Raw genomic sequence first — 22543 nt, forward strand, 5'->3', positions numbered from 1 at the left:
CGATTTCCTTTAGACGTGATGTAACTTCTGCACATGATTTTTCTAATTGCTGAAGCTTTTCTTGAATTTTACTAAATTGCTCAATGAATTCAAGACGTAAACGTAATGGCATATTGTGCAGCGGATAACGTTCAAGGACTCGCATGGTTATATTAGGCAGCGAATAACGTTCAAAGACCATGGCTCTAATACCGCTAGAGCAAAAATACACAAAAAGTATTTTGTAATAATAATTTATTAATATATATAAAATGTACAAGGATATTGAATGTTACAATGAAGACCCTCTTATATACTACGTAGGTGTCTTGTCATGATTGGGCATGTCTTTTTAGACATGCCTTTTCACTTAACTAATGACTATTTAACATAATCACTACTTGGTTATTTATTTTTACATTTATTTATATTTATTGTTATTTTTTATATTTTATATTCGTAACAGTAATCATCGGAGTAGCCATAGGCATGCAATCCTCCATATGAAATCTCCTCAGCGAAATTTTTGGGCAGGCTGAAACTCGAATTTGGGCAGATCAAAGTCAAGCTTGTGGACTAGATTTTTGACTTGACTAGAGTGAAGTATGACCAGGTTTGACCTGCCTATATTGTTGATCTGTTTGACCTTGTATATGACTGATGTATCTTTTTTGAACTTGATGATTTCTCTAAGGAAAAGGTTGATGGGTTTTCCCCATGTGGGTTTTCCCAGAGTAAACTCTTGTGTTTTTTTTGTGGTTGTCTCTTCATGATCCTACTATCATAAATATTATATTGTTGATGTCTTTTGTGTAATTGCTTAATGATGAAATAATGGATAAGAATGTGAAAAAGATCTAAATCACTAGAAGTAATTATCAGTATAGAAGAACCTATAAAAAAATCAACATGGAGATCTATATTAACCAAGCAGATTGAGGACAGATCTAGGACTTGATCAACTGGATCAGATCCAAGGTATGTTGTAAATATATTTCTTTAGTTGGGACATTATCCCAGGGTGGGAGCCCAAGTAGGTTCAAATTATTAAGTTAATTAAAAAATGTTATTTGGGAAGAATTTGTATGTGTCACATATGATTGAGATTGGTTAATATTCTTTTGTTTCCATTGATTGTGTTAAGAACCTAGTTGTGCTTTTATTTAGTGGACCAATAATAATATGGTAAGAACTAATTGTCGAGTGCTAGCTCTAGGATTTAAAATCATGGTCTCATGGGTAATTGAATAGTTACATTATGCTGCATAAATCTGTAATGTTGTGCCTACATATGGTAAATAGTTAATAATAGAAGAACAATGAAATACGGTAAAAAAGGAAAATTTAGTGTGAATTTGATAGTTAAAGAGTATCCCATATCCTCAAAGTGCATAGAGGGTATATGAGTTCACACCACTTTGGATAACACATCAATGAAACTTCAGGTTTGTTCTTGACGAGCCCTACCACCCACCCCATGCCCCCCAACAGGTCAATCCACCTCAAGACATTTGAGGAGTTCCCACTCCAAACCCCTAGAGAAACAACACGAAACCAATAGATAGCCTCAACTCTTGGAGATCCCAAAGTCAAATTCTCTTCACACAGTACGACTCTATAAATTCCCACATAGTACTACTCTACAAGTTCAATGGAACAACTAGTCTACCATTCAAATATTCTTCCCCTCAATGTTGGTTAGGGGTGATGGACCTCCTCGTTCTAGGCTCCACCCAAGATTATGTAGCCAAGCCCCGTTGGCCCCAAGTACTTTCCAAATGCCATTATCAACGGAGCCTTCTTCTCTCTTCTCTCTCTCTCTTAGTCTTGGCCTCTAATTCCAAGATCTTGCATGCTTTAGAATCCTCTTTTTGTACTTGTCATAGCTTTGTTTTGGCATCTATTATCTATTTTTGTAGTCCTTTTAGCTAAATAGTTACCTCTTTCTTTGCTCTTGTTTGAGCTTCAATTGGACCTCCTTTTGCAATCCCACCATGTATTTACATTGAATGTACTTTAGAGCCCCACTGACCTACCATTGTGGCCATCAATGGGCATCAATATAATTCTCTCTCTTATCTTTACTAACATACTCATCATCTCATGATAGGTTTAGCAGCATTGTAGCACTGATTTCCTTTAAAGTTTATGGATAATTATGAGGAAGGATTCAATGTTGTGTTTTGGCATTTGTTTAGTTTGAAATTTAAATTACAAAAACTTGCATGTTTGTCTGTCAAGATTCTCTTACGTATATGAGGTTTCTGACATGAGTAAATGTTTAAATTCTTTAACAATTCTCCCTTGTCTAAAGGACACATTGCTTATCACAGAAGAGTTGTACATCAAGAACTGAATGAGTATGACTATTTCTGCATGCATATTTTTTTTTAATCAACATTGCATTTCTTTTCAAATCAAATAATTGCAGACAAAAATCCCATTGGCATCTGAATTAGTACTTCTACAAACATACCTGTTTCTTAGGGGTGCAGTAAATCCCAGTGCCACAGAAGTTGCAAACCTATCAATTGGAAGTCCAGTACCAGCAAGGGCACAAGCCCCCAAGGGAGAAAAGTTCATGCGAGCTTTGCAATCCACTAACCGACCACTATCCCGTTCAAGCTAAGAGCAACAATTTCCAAAAGAATCGTCCATCAGAACTAAGTGTACTGGTAAATACAGAAATTTGCTCCAGTGCTCCTAAATTACTCCACAATACATGAGACTGGGAAACATTAGATGATAATTAAGAATATGATTCAAAAAGCTCCGGTGATAACATGATCAGAGGATAAATTTGTGTTTGTAAAGGTGCTTAAACATGTCCCTGCATGGTCAGAGGATGAATTGGTGATTGTGAAGGAATTTACACGTGAATCTGCTTGGGATCCATAAAAGTGTGGTTTCAGGTTCTTGTACACCTGGTCTTTGTTATTAGCCTGCTTAATCTATCAGTACCGCTCATTGCTAATAACTGTTGCAGGGAGATGTTGAAGGCTGTCTGAAATTTGAAGCTCATGCTATTGTATGAAGTACAAGCTCAAAATTATACATTGTTCACCCCCAGCTCAACCAAGTTGCATAACTAGCATTTTAAACTTTTCCCAAGGCATTAGGGTAGTCATTCTTCAACTCTTGGAGTGTAGATTGGGTGAACAGGTTCTGGTTCTGATAATGTCATTTTTTCTTTTCTTTTATATTTTGGAGTAGTTAGGATAAGTTTGGGATGGATATGTTCTTTATAGCCATTTGTTTTCCATTTTATAATGAGGACATCAAAGTACCATAAAGCCTCCAGGACTTTGTCGCATGGGTTAGTGCTACTCTATTTTGGAAATTCATAATTTCTGTGAGTCGATAGACAAGGCTTTTTTAGCAGCTGCAATTGACTCATTCTAATATTTCTTTTCATCTGACTAGTTGGTTTGTATGACAAAAAAACTCTAAATTGACATCATCATTTGCTGTATAAGATAGCATATATAGTTGTGTCCTTTGAAATTTCCAATGCATTGCACAAGTGCTTCTACGATCACCAATGGTAATTAAATAGCATGCATACTGAATAAAGTGAGACATCTCCTCTTCTCCATAATGTAAAGTGGTAACAGAACAAATGAATGTAAGTGAGCTTTTATCTTACTCTTTCACAAAGCATCGTTGCGTCAACCAAATTGTACCTGTTCAACATATGAAAGTAGGAGGTGTTGCAATAGTAGTGGTTGTGCTCTTTGCATATGAGTGTAGCCAGGAATTATCAGGCCTTCATTCTGAATTGCCAAATTCACCAGAGCAACCTGCAAGATATATTCTCAAGTCAAACCCAGAAGAAGTAAGTGAAACAAAAGCAAAACATACTAAGATAGAGCAAAAATGAGTTAAAAAATTTACAGTGGAACAGTGTTTTTTCTATAATTCCTAAAATAATACTGATAGAGAATAAAATACAATAACTTGTCACTGAAGTCTTATGCTCTGCTCCTATGAAAACAGCATTAACCCCTGATAATTAATGAAGATGTTGGATTTAAATGGTTATATTGTCTAGGGAAAAGCATACAGTGGTCAGAAACAAGATGTTAAAATTTCAGGATAAAAAATGTATTCTTTGGAAAGAAGGATGGCAAGGAAAGGGAAAAATCCCTTATTATCTTGGACAGGGGGATGGTCACTACTTCTTAAGTAAACAACTTGAATTACTTTATTTATTTCTATCTCATTTCGCTTGGAGCACTGTCACAACCTATTATGGTACTACCACCCAAACTAACAGGGTTGCCAAGGTCCCTGCAACCTGCTAAAATAGCGCACACAGGATAATTGCCCACTATCACCTCAGCACGAGTCCCCACTCTTTAAGCCCAACTCCTACTAGAATGCCTATGGGCGGATTCCCCAATACAAGTGCTTCAACCCAAAATTAGTAGACTAGTACCTTGAATGGATTCCTGGGTGAAGAGAGAGATTAGTTATGATTGATAAAACTGATATGGAAATGTAATTTGTGCAAGAAATTAATGTAAACTAGCAAGATGATTAACTCAAAACAAAAAATAAACAACATGCAAACAGCTCAAATGAGTAAAAATTTAATATGTTTACCAAGTCTATAAGGTATTCTTGATATGTAATTTTGGTAAAATAGTATTCTGTGTATTTTTGTTCGATGTCCTATGTTAGTATACAAATCTGAAATATGCATAGAAACATAGAAAACAGTAGCAAATTCCCCTTTAAAGGGCCACCCACTAGTCCCTAGACACTCTAGATTGATAATTGAGGGGTAGTGAAGTTAGGACAGCAAATATAAATCACTTTAGAGTTTCGACCCTTCCTAAGCTTCCAACCTGCATCAAAAATGAATTCCTAGCAAGCTGGAAACTCTGTTGCAAAAGTTTTGGAATCAAATCCCATTGGGCAAGAACCCCAAAATTACTCCAGCCTATAAATAAGACATCAAATTGCTGGAATAAATTAAATATAGTACCAAATTGAAAATATAACAATAAGAAAAAGACTGGTAACTATTACAAGGGCTTATGAGATAAAAATTGTATAGTGCCCTAGTATCTTTATTTCTGCAAAATCTGAAATGTATGTCACTATAATAAAACGCAAATCTGCAAAAACAACTCAATATACCCGTGAAGAAATGTGTGTTTGAAACTCAAAACCTAGGTATATTAATCCCTTCAATATTAATTCTATGCTCAAAAGCCCCAAGGGTTACTAGCTAACCTTTAGATAAAACTTGAAAAATGCAAGCTAGTAAATGTTTAATTAAAATAGAAAATAAAAATAATTTTGGATTTTAAATATAGAGTGGTTGATGAGAATGGCTTACTTTGACCACAATTTTACCTCTCAAATGCCAAATTGTGAATCACATTCACCCTTAAGTCAGTCATACAATTTCAACAGTGACGTGAGTTTGAAGTTAAGAAGACTATGTCGCTCCCACCTGTCTAAGCTCTTCCACAAATTTCCGAATCCAACTAGGAACAGCCTCTAGCAAAGCACCTCCAATCTTTGAGTCGACTATGCTGCAATAGAAACTTTCCCTTAGTTGAAGCGATGATCACCAACAACAGTTGGTCCAACCCCCTGTTCCAATCACTCCAACCTACAACAAAGGAGATAGAGAAGACTAGTGCCTTGTCTACTCCCTCCAAGTGGCTATTTGGAGGTCTGATCAACATTGACTAACCCGGTATTTGACAGGTTTGACTGGTATCTTGGGCTTGAATTTGTGGCACAAATTTCTAGAATTCTTGGATTTGTAAATATTGTTGAAGAACAATTTCTCCTAAGAAGAAGAGTTGTTGGGTTTTTCCCAAAATTGGGTTTTCGTAGGATTATTTTGGTGTCTCTATTGTGCTTGCCTGTCTCTTTATGATCCCACTATTTTCATTGCAAACTATTGATATTTTTTGTGTGTAATTGCTTAATGATACATGTGATATAAGATAATTAAATTGGACATCATTGGAAAGTAACTATCAAGACCAGAAAATCAGTTTCTACTTTGCATTATTGTAGAAAAGTCAACATGGTATCAGAGCTTTGTTGAAAGAGCAGCCAACTAAAGAGACAAGTATTCAAGCAACTTAATTGGGAAGTTAGTTTTAGAGACAAGATCAGCAACCTAATAGGCTTTTTGGGTCTCTTGTCTAAAATGGCACTAAATCTTAGAGTCGAGGACAGGTTGGTGTTAATTTGGCAGCTCAGGGATAAATTCCCTCCTTTGGACAGCCTTCCTCGTCTAGAGAAGACCCACTTTGCCCTTGGAAGAATTTAATATGGTCAAGGAAAAAATATAATTTTTAATGGAAAACCTACAAGTACACAAAAGCACAATTCGGCCCAAAGTCAAAAATTAGGTCTCCAAAGTCATACAAATTCACTTCAAGGGCACCTCATTTGGACATTACATCAACTTATCTCATATTCTCTCTCCTCTCTTGATTGGTTCGTAAAGGTCTGAAGCAAGGAGTCTGAGTTCACACATGCGAAGGGAAAGAGGCTAAATCTGATTTTTGGCATTGACTTTTGTTTAGCAATCATTGACCAGTTTTGACTTGCTTTGACTTCAAAAAAATCGATTTTTTGAGGCCGAATTCTCTGGTGAAGGAACCAAATTTTTCTGGGCACTTTGACTTGGGTTGATCGCAGGTCTGTTGACTAAAGTTTGACCACAGTTTTCTCTCTCCTTCGACCAAGTCTTTTTGGGACTGTTTTGACTGAGGTTTCACCAGCAAAGGAGACCGAGTTGTTTGACTGTTGACCAAACTCTTTTGGAGACAATTTGACCATTGACTTGTGGACTGGTTAGGGCATCATTTGCTGCTGTTGGCTGTTGTTGACTTTGACAGAAATTGTAGATTTGACTTTGAAGCTCATCTTTTGTATATTGGTTGGTTGGTCTCTTGGATATGTTGAGAAATCTAGGGCATAAGGAGTTAAGAGAATTCTCTGCTTGATAATTGCTTGTGATATACTTTTACTTCTTTAGTTTACAGTCTTTTCTTCGTTATGTTATTATCGTGTTCTCTTCATCAAGACAATTACCAATATGCACAATAAAAGACAAGTGACACAGTGTGTAAGCTTGTCAGCCAGGGCCAAAACCTCTCACCTCTTGAGAGGAAAATCTGATCAAAATTCTTCTTCTAGATCTTCAATTGATGAGTACCAAGACCATGACAAAGGCCCTTGACTCCAGTATCCTCCCAAGAACCTTGTAACTAACCTTGATGCTCTGCCTCTTCCCTTCCTCCACTTTCTTCTTGATCTCGAACTGCTCTCCTTGGTTTGCTCTAGAGAAACTCGGTCTCTATCCTTCACACTGCTTCTTCTCGGCTTCCCTAGAGAATTTCAGTCTCTAGTCTCCACACTGCTCTTCTCGGCTATCTCTAGAGAATCTTAGTCTCTAGATCAAAAACCCTAGTCTCTATACTGCTTCTCTTCGATCTTCACTTGATGCCTTCGGTCCTTCTTCTTTTGTACCCAAAACAAATACCCTAGAAGAATCCTTCCTTTGCTGAGCCTAGAAGAATCTTCCTTCGCTGACCCCAAAAGAATCTCTCTTTTGCAATACCCAGAAGAATCTCTCCTTCGCAATACCCAGAAGAATCCTTTTTCGCTATACCTTCTTCGCACTTCTATTGTTGGACTCTACTTCGCACTTCTCCTTGATCGAATGCTTGTCGAGTTTCTTACCTCTAAGTGAGGCTGAGTGTGGCTATATATACACTTCATCTCATGTCCTTTAGGCCGACATGATCACAAGAGTTAGGCCGACTTCTTCTAGCATGTTCTTCCATGGTTGTAGGCCGACTTGAAGAGGATAAGTGACAAGGTCTTGGAGGATACTTTACATAGACAAGATTGACCTTTTACAAAGTGTAACATGACTTCATTACATGACAATGACTCTATTATTTTATGACTAGATGACAAATAATTCCTAAAGACTCTCAATGGGAGTCTTGACTTAAAAATAAAATCTCTTGCTCATGAAACCCATGAAGCAAGCAATACAATAAATTTATTTTCTTCTTTACATCACATTACATCAAATCATAATTACATGTCATTATGAAGACCGAACCTAGTTACACTTTTCAACACTCCCTCTTAACTAGGGAGGTATTCATAATGGTACTTGGACATTTTCAATTTGAAGAATTTCTTATAAGAAGAATTTTGGATTGGTAACTCATTTGTATAGCATCATATCAACCAGCATTGTTACATAGCAAGGCCTTGACTAATAGCTCCATCTCTCCATAATATCTGAGCTCAATGCTAGCGAGACCAATGATTCATAAACACTCTCATCATTGTCTCTCTCGGAACATCCCCTACCCGGGTACTCAGAGTGTGTTTCATGAGGACTATTCTTATCTTGGACTCCCCAACCTTCAAAGAATATCGGTCCTCCACGACTACTCTTCTATTGGATGTCCTATCTCATCCTCAAAGGGTATCGGATGCCAAATGATTACCCAATCCTCCATTTTGTCTTCCCAAGTGAAGACCAGAATGACATGTCTATCTCTCCCTCTCAAATAGGGAGGACATATTCCAATAAAGGAATGTACCTAAGCTCCCTCTTGGCTTAGGAATTTCAAGTTTCTTCCAAGTAAGAAACTTCTTTTCAGGCTCCCTCTTAACTAAGGACCTGCAGCAACTTCTCAGGTGGAGATGTTGGGTCTACCAGCTGCTTGAAGAACTCCTTTCTTCCTTGATGTCATAAATTTCTTTTGTCATGGAGTCTTCATCTTTTGGGTCTTCTTCATAGGGCACAGACCATCCATCACTTTCATCCATGAGTTTAGTCATGTCCTTATTTCGTCAGAAAGTGATCCACCAATTTCCCATCTAGTTTTGCTTCATGTCATGTTGCTTTCTTCATGCCATATTTTCCAGAAGGATCTTACATCCTTCTATATGGTCCTCTTGGAAGTCGTCCACAGATCTTCCCTTTGGCAGTCCTACATATGCCCATCCAAATATTAGTTCAAAAATAAGAAATGATCACTTAAATCAAAATTACGTTTGTGATGGTCTTTCTTCATGACATCCTCCTGTAGGTATCAGCATCATGCATACATGTTGACACATCTCCTAAAGATATTCATTGTCAAGGGTCTCCATCTTTTTCTGACTCCTATCAGAGTCTTCATATCTTTCTGGGAGATATTCTAGTCAACTCTTCTTGGTCTCGAATGTTGAATGCCTTCTACCTTTGTTGCATATATTCACTATCTCTTCCTTTCTTTTCACACACTTCATTCTCGAGAGCTTTCAATCAAAGCTCCTTAATTGTAGTCAACTCCCTCATGATTCATATGAGAACATGTTATGTTGATTTCATCTAGTGTGATTTATGTTTTTTTGCAATCTTTCAGAGGAGGAGATCCTTTCTTCTTTTGATCATGTTTCCCAAGATGGAAATAGTGATCCATATTACCTGCAACCATATGACATGACCTTCATAATATCCTATGTAAGCATACACCCCTCATCTTTCCTTTCGGTCATCCAAACTTCCTGTAGCAGCTTCATTTGAACGAAAGAACTTTATCTTTTAGACTTGCTTCATTGCTATGTCATCATACCATCATTCCTTGAATCCCATGAGTTGGAATATCTGATGAAACACTTGCTTTCCTTTTAGATCGGTGAATCCTTTGATGAGGATTCCATTAGAAAAACTTGATGATCTTTCATATCCTCACCCAGCATATGTTTCCTTATTGACTATTGTATGATGATCCCAGTCGATGATGACCTCTACATCTTTATATAAGTATCATTTGAGATTTCAATGAGGTTTCCAAGAGCTTCTTATTCTTTGTAAACAATAGAATTTATTCCAAACATTCTTTCTGCTTCCCATGTCACGAGCTCTTACTTCTAATGCTTTTGTCAGAATGTTATTTTCTAATCTGATGCATCCTATCTTATTTACACTTCCTCCCATCTATAAATTACAAGTGGAAAGTACTTTCTAGTGAAGAAGATCATCTCAGCCATAGTAGACATCTTTTGCTTCTTCCTTCTTAAGCTTCTTTGTCTCAAGTTCTTTCACTTCCTCAGTAGTATGGGCTTCTTCCCTATCCCTCTTGTCCTTATTACGTTTAGGACAATCTCTTCTATAGTGCCCAAGTTCCTGACAACCATAGCATATCTCCTTAGCCATGTTCTTCTTTTTCTTTGGAGGGCCAAACTTTCCAAATTTCCCTTTTCGTTTTGTCACTAATTCATTCGTTCTATCTAATCTTTTGTTACTTTCTTTCTTCAATCTGTCTTCTTCTTCTTTGCAGAGAGACCATAATTTGATGAATCAGATAACTTCCTCTTCCTTAGTAGTTATGAGGTTACCTCGTTCATCAGTCAATGCATTTAGAATAACAAAGATCATTTCGTTATCAGATAACATTTCTCCTAGATCCTACAATTAACCTTTTATTTGAGATGCTTTTGAAAAGCATGACGATATCCCTTCATCCTTTGACACCTTCAATTTATATAAATCAAATCTAAGTGATATGGTCTTTTTTATTGTAATTTCAGAGAAAAATTCTACTAGCTTATCATATATTTCTTTAGATGTCTCCAGCTCAGCTACAAAGGGAATGAGCAGATCTTTGATAGATTCCGTAAGAACCTTTTGAGCCTTTAGATCCCTTTCCATGTATTCAGATAATGCTTGTTCTTCGGATGGCTTGGAGACCTTCCCATGGACATGATCAATGACTTCATTTACTTCGAGGACTATGTCTATCCTTGTTTTCCATACAAGGAAGTTTGATATGCCAACCAGCGTATGGTTCTCCTTGAAACATGAAGTCAATTTTACTAGTTTATATTATAAGAAAAAGGTACTTACTTGTGAAAATAGAATCTTCAACTTGATAATGACAAACTTGTTGCTTCAAATGATCCTTTTAAGAAGGTTCTTTCTTTGACGAGGGAAGACTGCCTTCTTTAGGATGATTTTCTTCCAAATGAGATCCTTGCTTCAATAACGAGAAGGTTGCTTCACTAATGAAATCCTTGCTCCAATAAAGTGCTTCTAGGGTTTCGGTCTTTCTTCCTGCTTCCTTCTTGAAGATAATTTCAAGATTCTTGCTAGACTTCAATCTAGGATTTTGGTATGATGAAGATCTTGATTTCTAGCTTGGTGTTCTTTGACTTGCTTTGATCTTTCTTTGAAGCTTGATTCTTGTGTGTCAACTGGCTTGAGTACCCCTTCTTGACTTTAGCACCTTAGCTCTGATACCATATTGAGAAATCTAGGGCATAAGGAGTTAAGAGATTTCTCTGCTTGATAATTGCTTGTGATATACTTTTACTTCTTTAGCTTACAATCTTTTCTTCGTTATGTTATTATTGTGTTCTTTTCATCAAGACAATTACCAATATGCACAATAAAAGACAAGTGACACAGTGTGTAGGCTTGTCAGCCAAGGCCACAACCTCTCACCTCTTGAGAGGAAAACCCGATCAAAATTCTTCTTCTAGATCTTCAATTGATGAGTACCAAGACCATGACAAAGGCCCTTGACTCTAGTATCCTCCCAAGAACCTTGTCACTAACCTTGATGCTCTGCCTCTTCCCTTCCTCCACTTTCTTCTTAATCTCGAACTACTCTCCTTGGTTTGCTCTAGAGAAACTCGGTCTCTATCCTTCACACTGTGTCTTCTCACCTTCCCTAGATAATTTCGGTCTCTAGTCTCCACACTGCTCTTCTTGGCTATCTCTAGAGAATCTTAGTCTCTAGATCAAAAACCCTAGTCTCTATATTGTTTCTCTTCGATCTTCACTTGATGCCTTTGGTCCTTCTTCTTTTGTACCCAAAACAAATACCCCAGAAGAATCCTTCCTTTGCTGACCTTAGAAGAAACTTCCTCCGCTGACCCCGGAAGAATCTCTCCTTTGCAATACCCAGAAGAATCTCTCCTTCGCAATACCCAGAAGAATCCTTTTTCGCTATACCTTCTTCGCACTTCTATTGTTGGACTCTACTTCGCACTTCTCCTTGATCGAATGCTTGTTGAGTTGCTTACCTCTAAGTGAGGTCGAGTGTGGCTATATATACACTTCATCTCATGTCGTTTAGGCCAACATGATCACAAGAGTTAGGCCGACTTCTAGCATGTTCTTCCATCGTTGTAGGCCGACTTGAAGAGAATAAGTGACAAGGTCTTGGAGGATACTTTACATAGACAAGAATGATCTTTTACAAAGTGTAACGTGACTTCATTACATGACAATGACTCTATCATTTTATGACTAGATGACAAATAATTCCTAAAAGACTCTCAATGGGAGTCTTGACTTAAAAATAAAATATCTTGCTCATGAAACCCATGAAGCAAGCAATACGATAAATTTATTTTTGTTCTCTACATCACATTACATAAAATCATAATTACATGTCATTATGAAGACCAAACCTAGTTACACTCTTCAATAGGATAGTCAAAGGATTGACATTGACTCTTTTGTTGATGATTTGGAATATTGTATATCTCTGCTAAACATTTGATGGCAATCTAATAGAAGAATTTGAAAGGGTTTTCCCCCTTGTGGGGTTTTTCCTTGGTCTTTGACCAAATCTTGTGTCTCTTGTTATTGCTCTTGGTTGTCTTCTATTTTATATTGGATTTATTGTTCTATCTACAATTGCTCATTGTTATTGGAAGATTAAATTTATTTAAAAGTGATTGCTAATTGAAGAAAGAATTGGGCTAAGTGATTATGCTAGCATAGAATAGTGGAAAATTAATAGTTGGATGGTGCTCTGAATTTCAGATCTTAGAATACCATAATACTACTCATTATGGAAGAGAATGAACTTCAGGAACATGTGGAAAAAGTCATTCCAAAACTAGATGGAGCTGAAGAGAAAGCTAAATATAAGAAGAATGAAGCTAAGACCAAAAGAATCTTGGTAGATTCTATAAAGGACCACTTGACTCCTCTTGTAGATTTAAGACTGCTAAAGCAATATATGATGCTCTGGTGAAATTATATGCAAACAACAATACTAGCAAAATATTAGTCTTGAAGAATTGTCTTCGTAATATCACAATGACTAAATCAGACTTTGTTGTCTCATATCTTATGAATATCTCACAATTCAGAGACGAGCTTGTAGCCATTGGAGACAATATTGAAGATCCAGAACTTGTTTCAATTACTCTCAATGGATTTCCATCCTCATGGGAACCATTTATTCAAGGAATCTGTGCACGATCAAAACTACCCACATTTGATGAGCTATAGACTGATTGTGTTCAAGAAGAGTCAAGATTATCATCCAGAAATAACTCACAAACTCCTCAAAATGAAGAAACACAAGCCCTTGCAGCTCATACTAGAAAAGGAAGGGGAAGAAAGAACTTTGAAAATTTTGACAAAAAGGACTTTGGAAAATTCAGTAAGAAGAATTCAGGTAGAAGACCTGCTCACACTCAAGATAAGAAAAAGGACGTGTCAAAAGTGAAGTGTTTCACTTGTCAAAATTTTGGACATTATGCAACTAATTGCTCTGAAAGGAAAAGGAAGGAAAGGGAACATGCATCAACAGCCAACATTGAAAATGATGATGAGCAGCCACCTCAGAAAAAGAAGCATATTTCCTTTAGATCTGTCAAAAAATTGACAAATACCCTTTATTTTCAACTTGTTTTCTTTTAAGAATTAGAGATGAGTATTTTTCTTTTCACCTCTTATCTTCATTTTTGTATGGCCTTATTATGAACCTTTCTCCCCTAAGTGAGGTTCATGAATATTCAAGTTAATTACATAGATAGCAACATAAGAAAGTAGAAGGCAAGGTTGTAATAAGAGGAATTGGATATTGTTGTGAAGATGCAATGGTTGAGTATTAATAAAATTGAACAAGGGGCAGCTCATTGTTAAGGCACTCAACCTTGAATAAACAAGTTACAATATTATATCACGGCAAAATTTTGTCCATAAATTCACTAAGTTCAGTGACTAAAAAAATATAGGAGACTTTGAGGCATTACTGTAATCCCAAAATCTGAAGATTGAGTACGAGGATGAGCATCCATCTCAGAATGCAGCAAGGAATCTAAGCTTGATAAGGTTGCAAGATGAACTTCATTGATTTCTGCAAGGAAGCAAGGAACAAGGAGTTGTCAATTCCACACAATCCTCAAGCAGTTTCCTTCTTAATCAAAAGATAAGTACTTCATATATTTTCTCCCTTAATTATTGCTATTTTTTTGGTTAGTCTGTTGTCTTTATATTTTTTACTTGGTTACAATTGCTTCTTCCATGGCCTCTTGAATGAGGTTTGCAGGTACACCGTGAAGGTTACCAACGCAATAATTCTAGTAGCATCGGAAAAAGTGAAGCAAAGTTTGTGACAAGAGGGTTCTCCCAGTAAGAGGGAGCAGCTACAGCAAGAAGAATTCGCTTCCGTGATAGAGGGAGCAAGGCTACTTGGGAACGGGGGCAGGGAGCGACATCTTCAAAAGCTTCCGAGTCAGGAGCGATTTTGCGAGCAATTTTTATATAATATATATTCTGATGCATATATGTCAACAAAAGCATGTAGAACAATGAATTAGTGATAAAAAACATAAAAACATGGATTAAACCATATAACATCATTCATCTAGTAGTTATAATCTTCATCAACCACAAGTCCACAAATTACAAGTTCTCATTTATATAGCATGTAAGGGTGCACATAACCAAAATAGCATCGAGTGCAATTCATCTTTGAACCAAAAATACATCAACAAATAGGCTCTAAATGGACTCTAGCATCCAAAGAAATCATGCTACAACAAATATCTACATATCATCAAAATCATTGTCTATTTTGGGATCTTGGTCATTAATATCACCCTCTAAGCATTAACATAAGATAGAAAAAACATAACATGTCAAGTCAATATTTTGTTCGAGTGATGGGTACGTTTTTAGTAGGGTCATAATAGAGGAGTTCGACGACCAATGTCACTAACATCAAGGTACATACATGGTTTGGTGCTCTTGATTAAATATGAGTTCCATACCCTAGTACATGACAAAATTCAATGGAAACATTGCAATCCCCCCAATCCTAAAATCCTGGAAAACTGATAAGTCTACTGGATTTTGAGTGAGATCTAAAATTCTACTTTCTCCATATGAAATCCAATGAGGTTAGAACCACTCTCAAACATCCCGAGTCATTTCATGGTAATGTTAAAAATTTAAGTAAAAGTGGCATTCTCCTTTATCTTTCATTTTCATTACCATGAATTCCATCTCAATATATTTCATTTAACATTACCATGAATTCCATATCAATACTAGGGCCATAGGCTTGAATATTAGGCTACCCCACTCAAAAAAATTGTTTTCAATCTTTAATAGCTCCCTCTATCGCTCTCAAATTGGCAAGGACCGCAATTTTTTTATGGAGCGCGGGAGGGAGTTTTAGAAGCGCACTCTCGGGGTCGCTCCTGCTCAGAGTGCACTTCGGGAGCGAATTTGAGGGGGGGCGCTCCCCCACAACCTTGAGAGGGAGTTTAGCCTTGGAGATTGAAATAAAGGATTATGGTAGATACATTATTTCTTGGGATTGAAGATTCAAATTTGGTGAAACATGATGTATAGGCATATGATTGGATTCATGATGAACATGATTAACACTAGGCCAAAAATTCGTCTTGTAGTAAACACGTCGAACCAGTTTATGGTTGAAGTTGAGGAATATACAGTGTAAAGCGGCAAAGCATGTGGTACCTATGATATGGTCTAAGTCAGTGTTCCACAGGGACGCGCTTCCTCGCTTCCCCCATGATCCTGGGACGGGGAAACTCCTGGGGAAGCGTTTCCCCACATCCCCTTTTTTGGGGAAACTCCGCGGGGGGGGGAGACTTTTTTCCAGTGATGAAAAGCGTCCCCCCAAATTTTTTTGCTAATAACAATTAAAAACATTAAAATACAAAAATTACAAATTTTAAAATAATTAAAAATAAACGAAAATAGAAATTGAAGGATAAATTAAAACTTTAAAGCATAATCATTCACATTTCTCATTAACCCTAATATTTTACCTTGTGGCCCGACATTTTCCTTCTACTTCTACTCGACATTTTACCTTGTCGTCCACAATTTTCCTGTTTTTGTTGCTCAACATTTTCCATTTGCAATTTTTTATGATTCGGATTTACCATTGACCAAGAGCCTGAGACACTTGGAGCTACCGTGTTGGAAATGCAATTTTTATTTTGTGACTTGGAGCCACCAGATTGGAGTTGTGATTTATTATTTAGTACTTTTCGAGAAATTTACTAGTATTTCTCTGCTTTCTTTGTTTACTTTTAATTTAGTATTCTATGGCTATTTTAGGCTTCAGCATAATGTCATTTTCATGTGATGAATTTACTTTCGATGTGCATTGTGTAATTTCAATTATCAAATGATTAATTTAATTTAGATGTACCTTGCATAATATTAATGTCCATTGCTAAATGATGAATTTAGATGGAACATTGCATAATGTTAAATGATGGATTCAATTTAGGAATTTACTTTTAGATTTATAATTTTACATTGATGATTGCAGAAATGTCAAATGATAATTTTGATTCATAATAGTCTAATATGAAATGATGATTATATTTAGGTGTACATTTCATAATTATTAAGATTTACTATTTACTAATTTAGTTATTGACATATTGTTGGGATTTTATTTTTTATTTTTATATATTAAATTTTTAATAATTTATCATTTTTATGACTCTAACATCCCCCCGTTTCCCTGAAATTTCCCTAAATTTGGGGTTGATTATATATGTCCCCCTTGTACGTATCCTCGCTCCTATGTTTCCCTGTCCCGGAAACTCAGTGGAACATTGGTCTAAGTTAAGTCATATAGCAATGAGACTTCAAGGACACTTAGTCTGAGAATATGATGTAAAGGAGGAGCAATAGAGCTCCAAGACATATCCACAAATGAGTAGATTGTGGACAAAGACAAGCTTAGTTTCATGCTAATTGTATCCCTCTTTAAAAGGAAATAATAAGGGCTAATACATTCACCTTTGAATCCCGAAGGATTTGGCTAAGCCGACCAAAGGTGAATGTCCCAAGGAAATTATAGATTGGACAGATCTTCTCCTTAGAAGCCAAAAGGACTTGGCTATGTCAATCTAAGTGTTGATTTTCTTAGTCTTCTTTACTGATAATTATCTTTGGTGATTATGATCACATTCTTATTCATTAATTCCATCATTCAATAATTACACATAAGACATCAACCATATAGAAAATAAGACAATAGGATCATAAAGAGATAGCCCCACAAAGAACACAATGTTTTACCCTGGGAAAACCCACAATGGGTAAAACCCAACCAATCTTTTCCTTAGAGAATCAATGCAACAAGAGATACATCAAAGTCAACTAACCAGTACGATGACCAACAACCAAGGACAAAGTCAACCCTCCAAAATTCCGTCCACAAGGATCTCAACAAAATCTCCAAGCGTCCAACAACTTTCCCTTAGAATTCGCACTATGCCACAAAGATATACCACAAAAAGTAAATCTACAAGACGATCGAAATTCGTCCTCTTTCTCAACCTCAAATTATGCCACGGAGCTTCACATCATACCTCAGAATATGAGCCTCATACTTCGCATGGTTCCACAAAGATATATTTGCCTCAGACCCGCATTGTTCCACAGAGATATATGTCACAACTCAACCTCCTTTGATTGCTAGAACGAGGGCTATAAGATGATATTTCTTCTTCTAATTTTCGATCTTCAAATTCTCCTTCTTTGCTTGAACAGAGATAGATCGGTGATCCGAAGTGTGTCTTGGAGGAGAGCGAATAGGCTCTCATCCATGCAAAAGGGTGTCTCATGGGCTAGTCGACTTAACTCTTGGAGGGTCATCTTGGTCACTTATGGTGTCAAATACAAATTCAAATTTTTTTCCTGCTCTTGATGAGCCTTATAATATTTTTCTTTTTGAATACAAAATAAATATTTTTCTTTTTCTTGCAAGCATGAAGAACATGCCTCAAATAAATTTTATTTTACAAATATAATTCATATACATATTAATTATTATGAAGACCGACCATAGCTACAAAAATTTAACACTCCTTCTTAGCTAAGGAGGTATTCATAATGACTATCTAGATGTTCTTTGTATACATGATCTCTTCTAAGGAAAGGTTCAATTTATTGATAGCATCATCATCTAGGTCAACACACTTGACCTACATCAGCATCATCAATAGGTACCACAACCCAGGTTAGCACTCCTAACCAATGGTACTCATTCAACTAGTCACCATGATCCAGTGGGCGCCTCACCTCATGGTATTCCGACTAGTTCAAGGTTGCCATAACTCATGGTCAAACCCTAGGGAAACCGATGTCCCAAATCCAAAGCCTCATCCTAGGCCATGATGCTGAAGAGGCACCCACTTTATTGAGCATTTGAGCCTCAGGGACCATTCTCTCTAGAATGTTTGTCCCTCACACTATCTCACCAACAATCCTAGCCATGCTCCTGTTGTTACCAACAATCTGAGCCATGCCCATATTGTCGTCACATCAATGCTCCCTCTTACTCATAGAGGGGTTCTCCACATCACCATCATCAACATCATCATCACTAACATCATTATCTACCATTGTCATCTGCTAGTAGCCATATATGGGGTGGTACCTAACCCATGGCTTATCATCAACATATCAAGACTCACTCTTCTAGAGTGATCGGTCCTCAAATCCAAGACTCACACTTCCAGAGTGATAGGTCCTCAAATCCCAAGGCCTCTCTCTTGGTCAAAATGCTGAAATACACAACTAGCAAGCACTCACTCACCCTTCTTGGTGAGCACTCTGGGCCAAGACCTCATTCAACCCTTCTTGGTTGGTGATCGGGTCTAGATGTTGAAGGACCTCACTACACCTTTCCTTGGTTTGTGATTTGGTCCAAATGCTGAAGGACCTCACTACACCCTTCCCTAGTGTGTGATCGGGTCCAGGACCTCACTGCACCCTTCTTTGGTGTGTGATCGGGTCCAAATGTTGACAGACCTCACTACACCCTTCTTGGTGTGTAGGTCTAGACCTTACTTAACCCTTCATCATGAATATTCGGGTCTTCTCACCGAGAGACACTCACTCAACCCTATCTGGTGAGCACTTTGGGCCTCTCGGACCTGTTGTCACTCAGATTGTACAGGCACGGTGCGACAACAACTCAGGTCAAGGGTTGTCACTCTGATCCCCGACCTCTACATCCTAGTTGTCCCCAACGGTAGGCTATGGGGGATAGTCCCTATGGGATGTGAAGATAAAGGACAAGTTGGCAACCAACAAGTCTGGGAGACACGATTGAATGGCCTAGCCACTTGGTTAATTTTAGCAAGTTATGAGATTAGATTGAATTATTAATGAGACCAATGCCTTATGGAGTCAACCACTTGCTTTATATCAATTAAGGACCAAATGACTCGATGAACAACCACTGCTTAAATGCTTAACTATTCTATATGCTATGCAAATTAAATGCTAACTAAGTTTTTCCCTTGATCTTTACTATATTGAGCCTAGTTTCTAAAGTAAGTGGCAGAGAGAAGTCAAGGTGAAGCACGCAAGGGCTTGGTTAACGATCCTCTCCTTGAAATCTAACATACCTAGTGCCTCCGCTGCTGCAAATATTGTGGCTCTAACGACTCCAAACTCATAGTCTTAAATACTAGAGAGCCTAGACTTCTCAAGCAAAGATGAAAGGGTGTTCCTATCTTTCTATTAACCAAGCTTATGGTTGGAGGTAAATTATTAATGCAAGACTAGTTCTAGGATGCAAATGCAAGATTATTGAGTGCCTTCTTAAGGTGAGATTGTTTAATGTTCCTTTAAGTACTTAATTATGATTGATCTTAAGCTACGACAATAAGTATTTAACAATGGTAAATAAGAGACAATCTCAACCACAAGGAAGTGTGCCAATTATTACAAGTGCCAACGAGATACAAGAGATATTCAAGATACGATTGCCCAAAATTTTTAATAATTACAACATATATGGTCTTGACAATATGAACCATAAATCTAATGACAATTAGATAATTACTCAAAGAGACAATAAGATTACCAATGCTCTTAAGAAGCCTTCCAATTTAGAAGCCTTTCAATATATGTCAACAAGATAATGCCAATGTTGTAATTCTCAATACCAATTATTCAAGAGATATTCAATTAAATTAGGAAGTCCTTAAATTAAGAACACTTAGATCTTTAATGTCAATGCGTAAGCAAGGGACAATAAATAGATTCTTAGATTTATTGAATTAAGCAACATTTACACAAGATTATTGGATTATATTAAGTGCTTTAGAGAGTGAGCTTATTAGTGCAAGTTTGGAATCATGAAACCTTAACAACTCACAAGAGACAACAATGTGTTAGTGCCTAACAATAAAATTACTCTAGCAACATAATGTAAACAATGATTCCCAGAATGAGCAATTCTTATTATTAGAGCATGAAACCATCAAATTACTTATATCAATTATGTTCAATGAGCAATAATCCAATTATTAGGACAGCAATGAGCAATAATCCAATTATTAGGACAGCAATGAGCAAGTTATAGCAGTGGTAAGCTAATCAGTGATAAATGTGCCAAAATAATGCTAAGATTACCACTTCTTCTTGAGCTAGATTAGGGCAGTTGTGATAAAGTGCAAACAGTAAAAAGATGCCTATGCCACTGCTATAATTTCAGACCTTAGTATGCAGTCCAAACTAAGTTGCACGAAACGGGGAAACGGGTACGAGTTTCCGAAACGGGAAGCGATACGAAACGCGACCTCCCCAAATTTTGGAAACGGGGAAACGCGAATATATATATATATAGAAAATATTTAAATATATATATATATGTGTGTGTGTGTGTGTGCAATCATAAAGCATAAATGATACATTATAATTTATTACACTTAAACATTAAGATTTAATTTACATCACATTTACTCATGAATGATCACATAATGAAAATAAAAATATCGGAATATCCAAAAGCAACCTTTATTAGATATCCAAATCTCAAAATCAGCCTTTATTTATATTAATATATGAGGCTGCAAGTACAATAAAGACTATAAGGCTGCAAGAGAGAGATCCAAATCAGGATTTTCTGCATCCACATCCCATTCTTTAGAAGGACCATTGTTGTATTGGGAGTCTCCTCCTACATAGTCGAACGACCTTAGTGCTCTTGATTAAATACACGTTTCATACCCTAGTACCCTACATGATCTTGATTATTGGGAGTTTCTCCTGCATAGAGGGCTTGGCTATCTTGATTAAATACAAGTTCCATACCCTAGTACATGATAAAATCCAATGGAAACATTGCAATCCCCCCAATCCTGAAATCCTGAAAAACAAATAAGTCTGTTGGATTTTGAGTGAGATCTAAAATTCTACTTTCTCCATATGAAATCCAATGAGGGTGAAACCACTCTCAAACATCCTGAGTCATTTCATGGTAATGTTAAAAATTTAAGTAAAAGGATGAAAATGAAGAATAAAGGAGAATATCACTTTTACTTTAAGAATTTAACATTACCATGAACTGCATATCAACACTAGGGCAAAAATTCACTTTTATAACTTTAGACACATCTAGAAAATTAAAAAACAAATTTGAAAAAATTAAAAAAAACACAATTCAATTGGGAAACGCGGGCTGTATGGCCGGGAAACGCGTTTCCGGCCGTACTGCCACGTTTCCATTTCGGGAAACGTGGCAGTACGGCCGGAAACGCGTTTCCTGGCCGTACCAAACGCGTTTCCGCGTTTCGTCCCAGTTTCCAGCCGGAAACGGGCCCCCCCCCCCACGTTTCCTGCAACATAGAGTCCAAACATAAATGACAGTGATGAAAACATATGAAATCTTGCAAAACAATGAATGCCCAATTTGTCCAATTAATTCCTTAATATGTCAAGCAACTCATAAGTGATTTTTTAGGACACTAAGTTAGATTTATACCACTGTTAAGAAAAGATTAGATTGTTGTAGCAAAACAATGAAGAGATCAAGGGTTTAGAGGGAAAACCACTTAGGATCTAGGCCTAGAGTAAGATTAGTCCACTTGCCCAAATTTCTTCAGTAGTTCGGCCCCCTGCAAACACAAGATTTTGACCAAATTCTCTGCAAAACACACCAAGTATCAGCTCAGAAATCAAATGATTACCCACAGAGAGTGAGATGAGGCAAAAGAGGGAAGGAAAGGGCTAGAAGAGATGGGCAGCAAGTCCTATTAGGCCTGCGGCTTAGGCGAAAAGGCCAATGAGGCCCATGGCCAAGGGTAGTGAGGCACTATAGGCCTGCCCAAGCCCAAAGAGGATAGCAGCCTAAGGGATAAGCCCACAAAGGGCTACGACAGAGGAGGAGAGGCCACGATAGGGGGTTACAGGGCTAGCCAAGGCAAGGAAAGAGGCTTTACAACCTACGGCAAGGAGGAATAAAGGTGCCAA

General features: G+C 37.1%; 1 protein-coding gene across 1 annotated transcript in view; it reads right to left on the bottom strand.

The window, feature by feature from the left end:
* Nucleotides 1-22543, bottom strand: part of LOC149138866 (L-Aspartase-like family protein) — a 228822-nt gene that overhangs the window by 115716 nt on the left and 90563 nt on the right. Inside the window, exons 3-4 of the mRNA XM_089447555.1 lie at nt 3663-3779; nt 2456-2604 (exon numbers count right to left, since the gene is read on the bottom strand). Coding sequence (XP_089303681.1) covers nt 2456-2604; nt 3663-3779 — 266 coding nt within the window. The remainder of the gene's footprint in view (nt 1-2455; nt 2605-3662; nt 3780-22543) is intronic.

This window comes from Pinus tabuliformis, chromosome X, assembly GCF_031772625.1.
Source record: "Pinus tabuliformis cultivar Carrire ecotype Pingquan chromosome X, CPIR1, whole genome shotgun sequence".
In the NCBI taxonomy this organism is placed as follows: Eukaryota; Viridiplantae; Streptophyta; class Pinopsida; order Pinales; family Pinaceae; genus Pinus; species Pinus tabuliformis.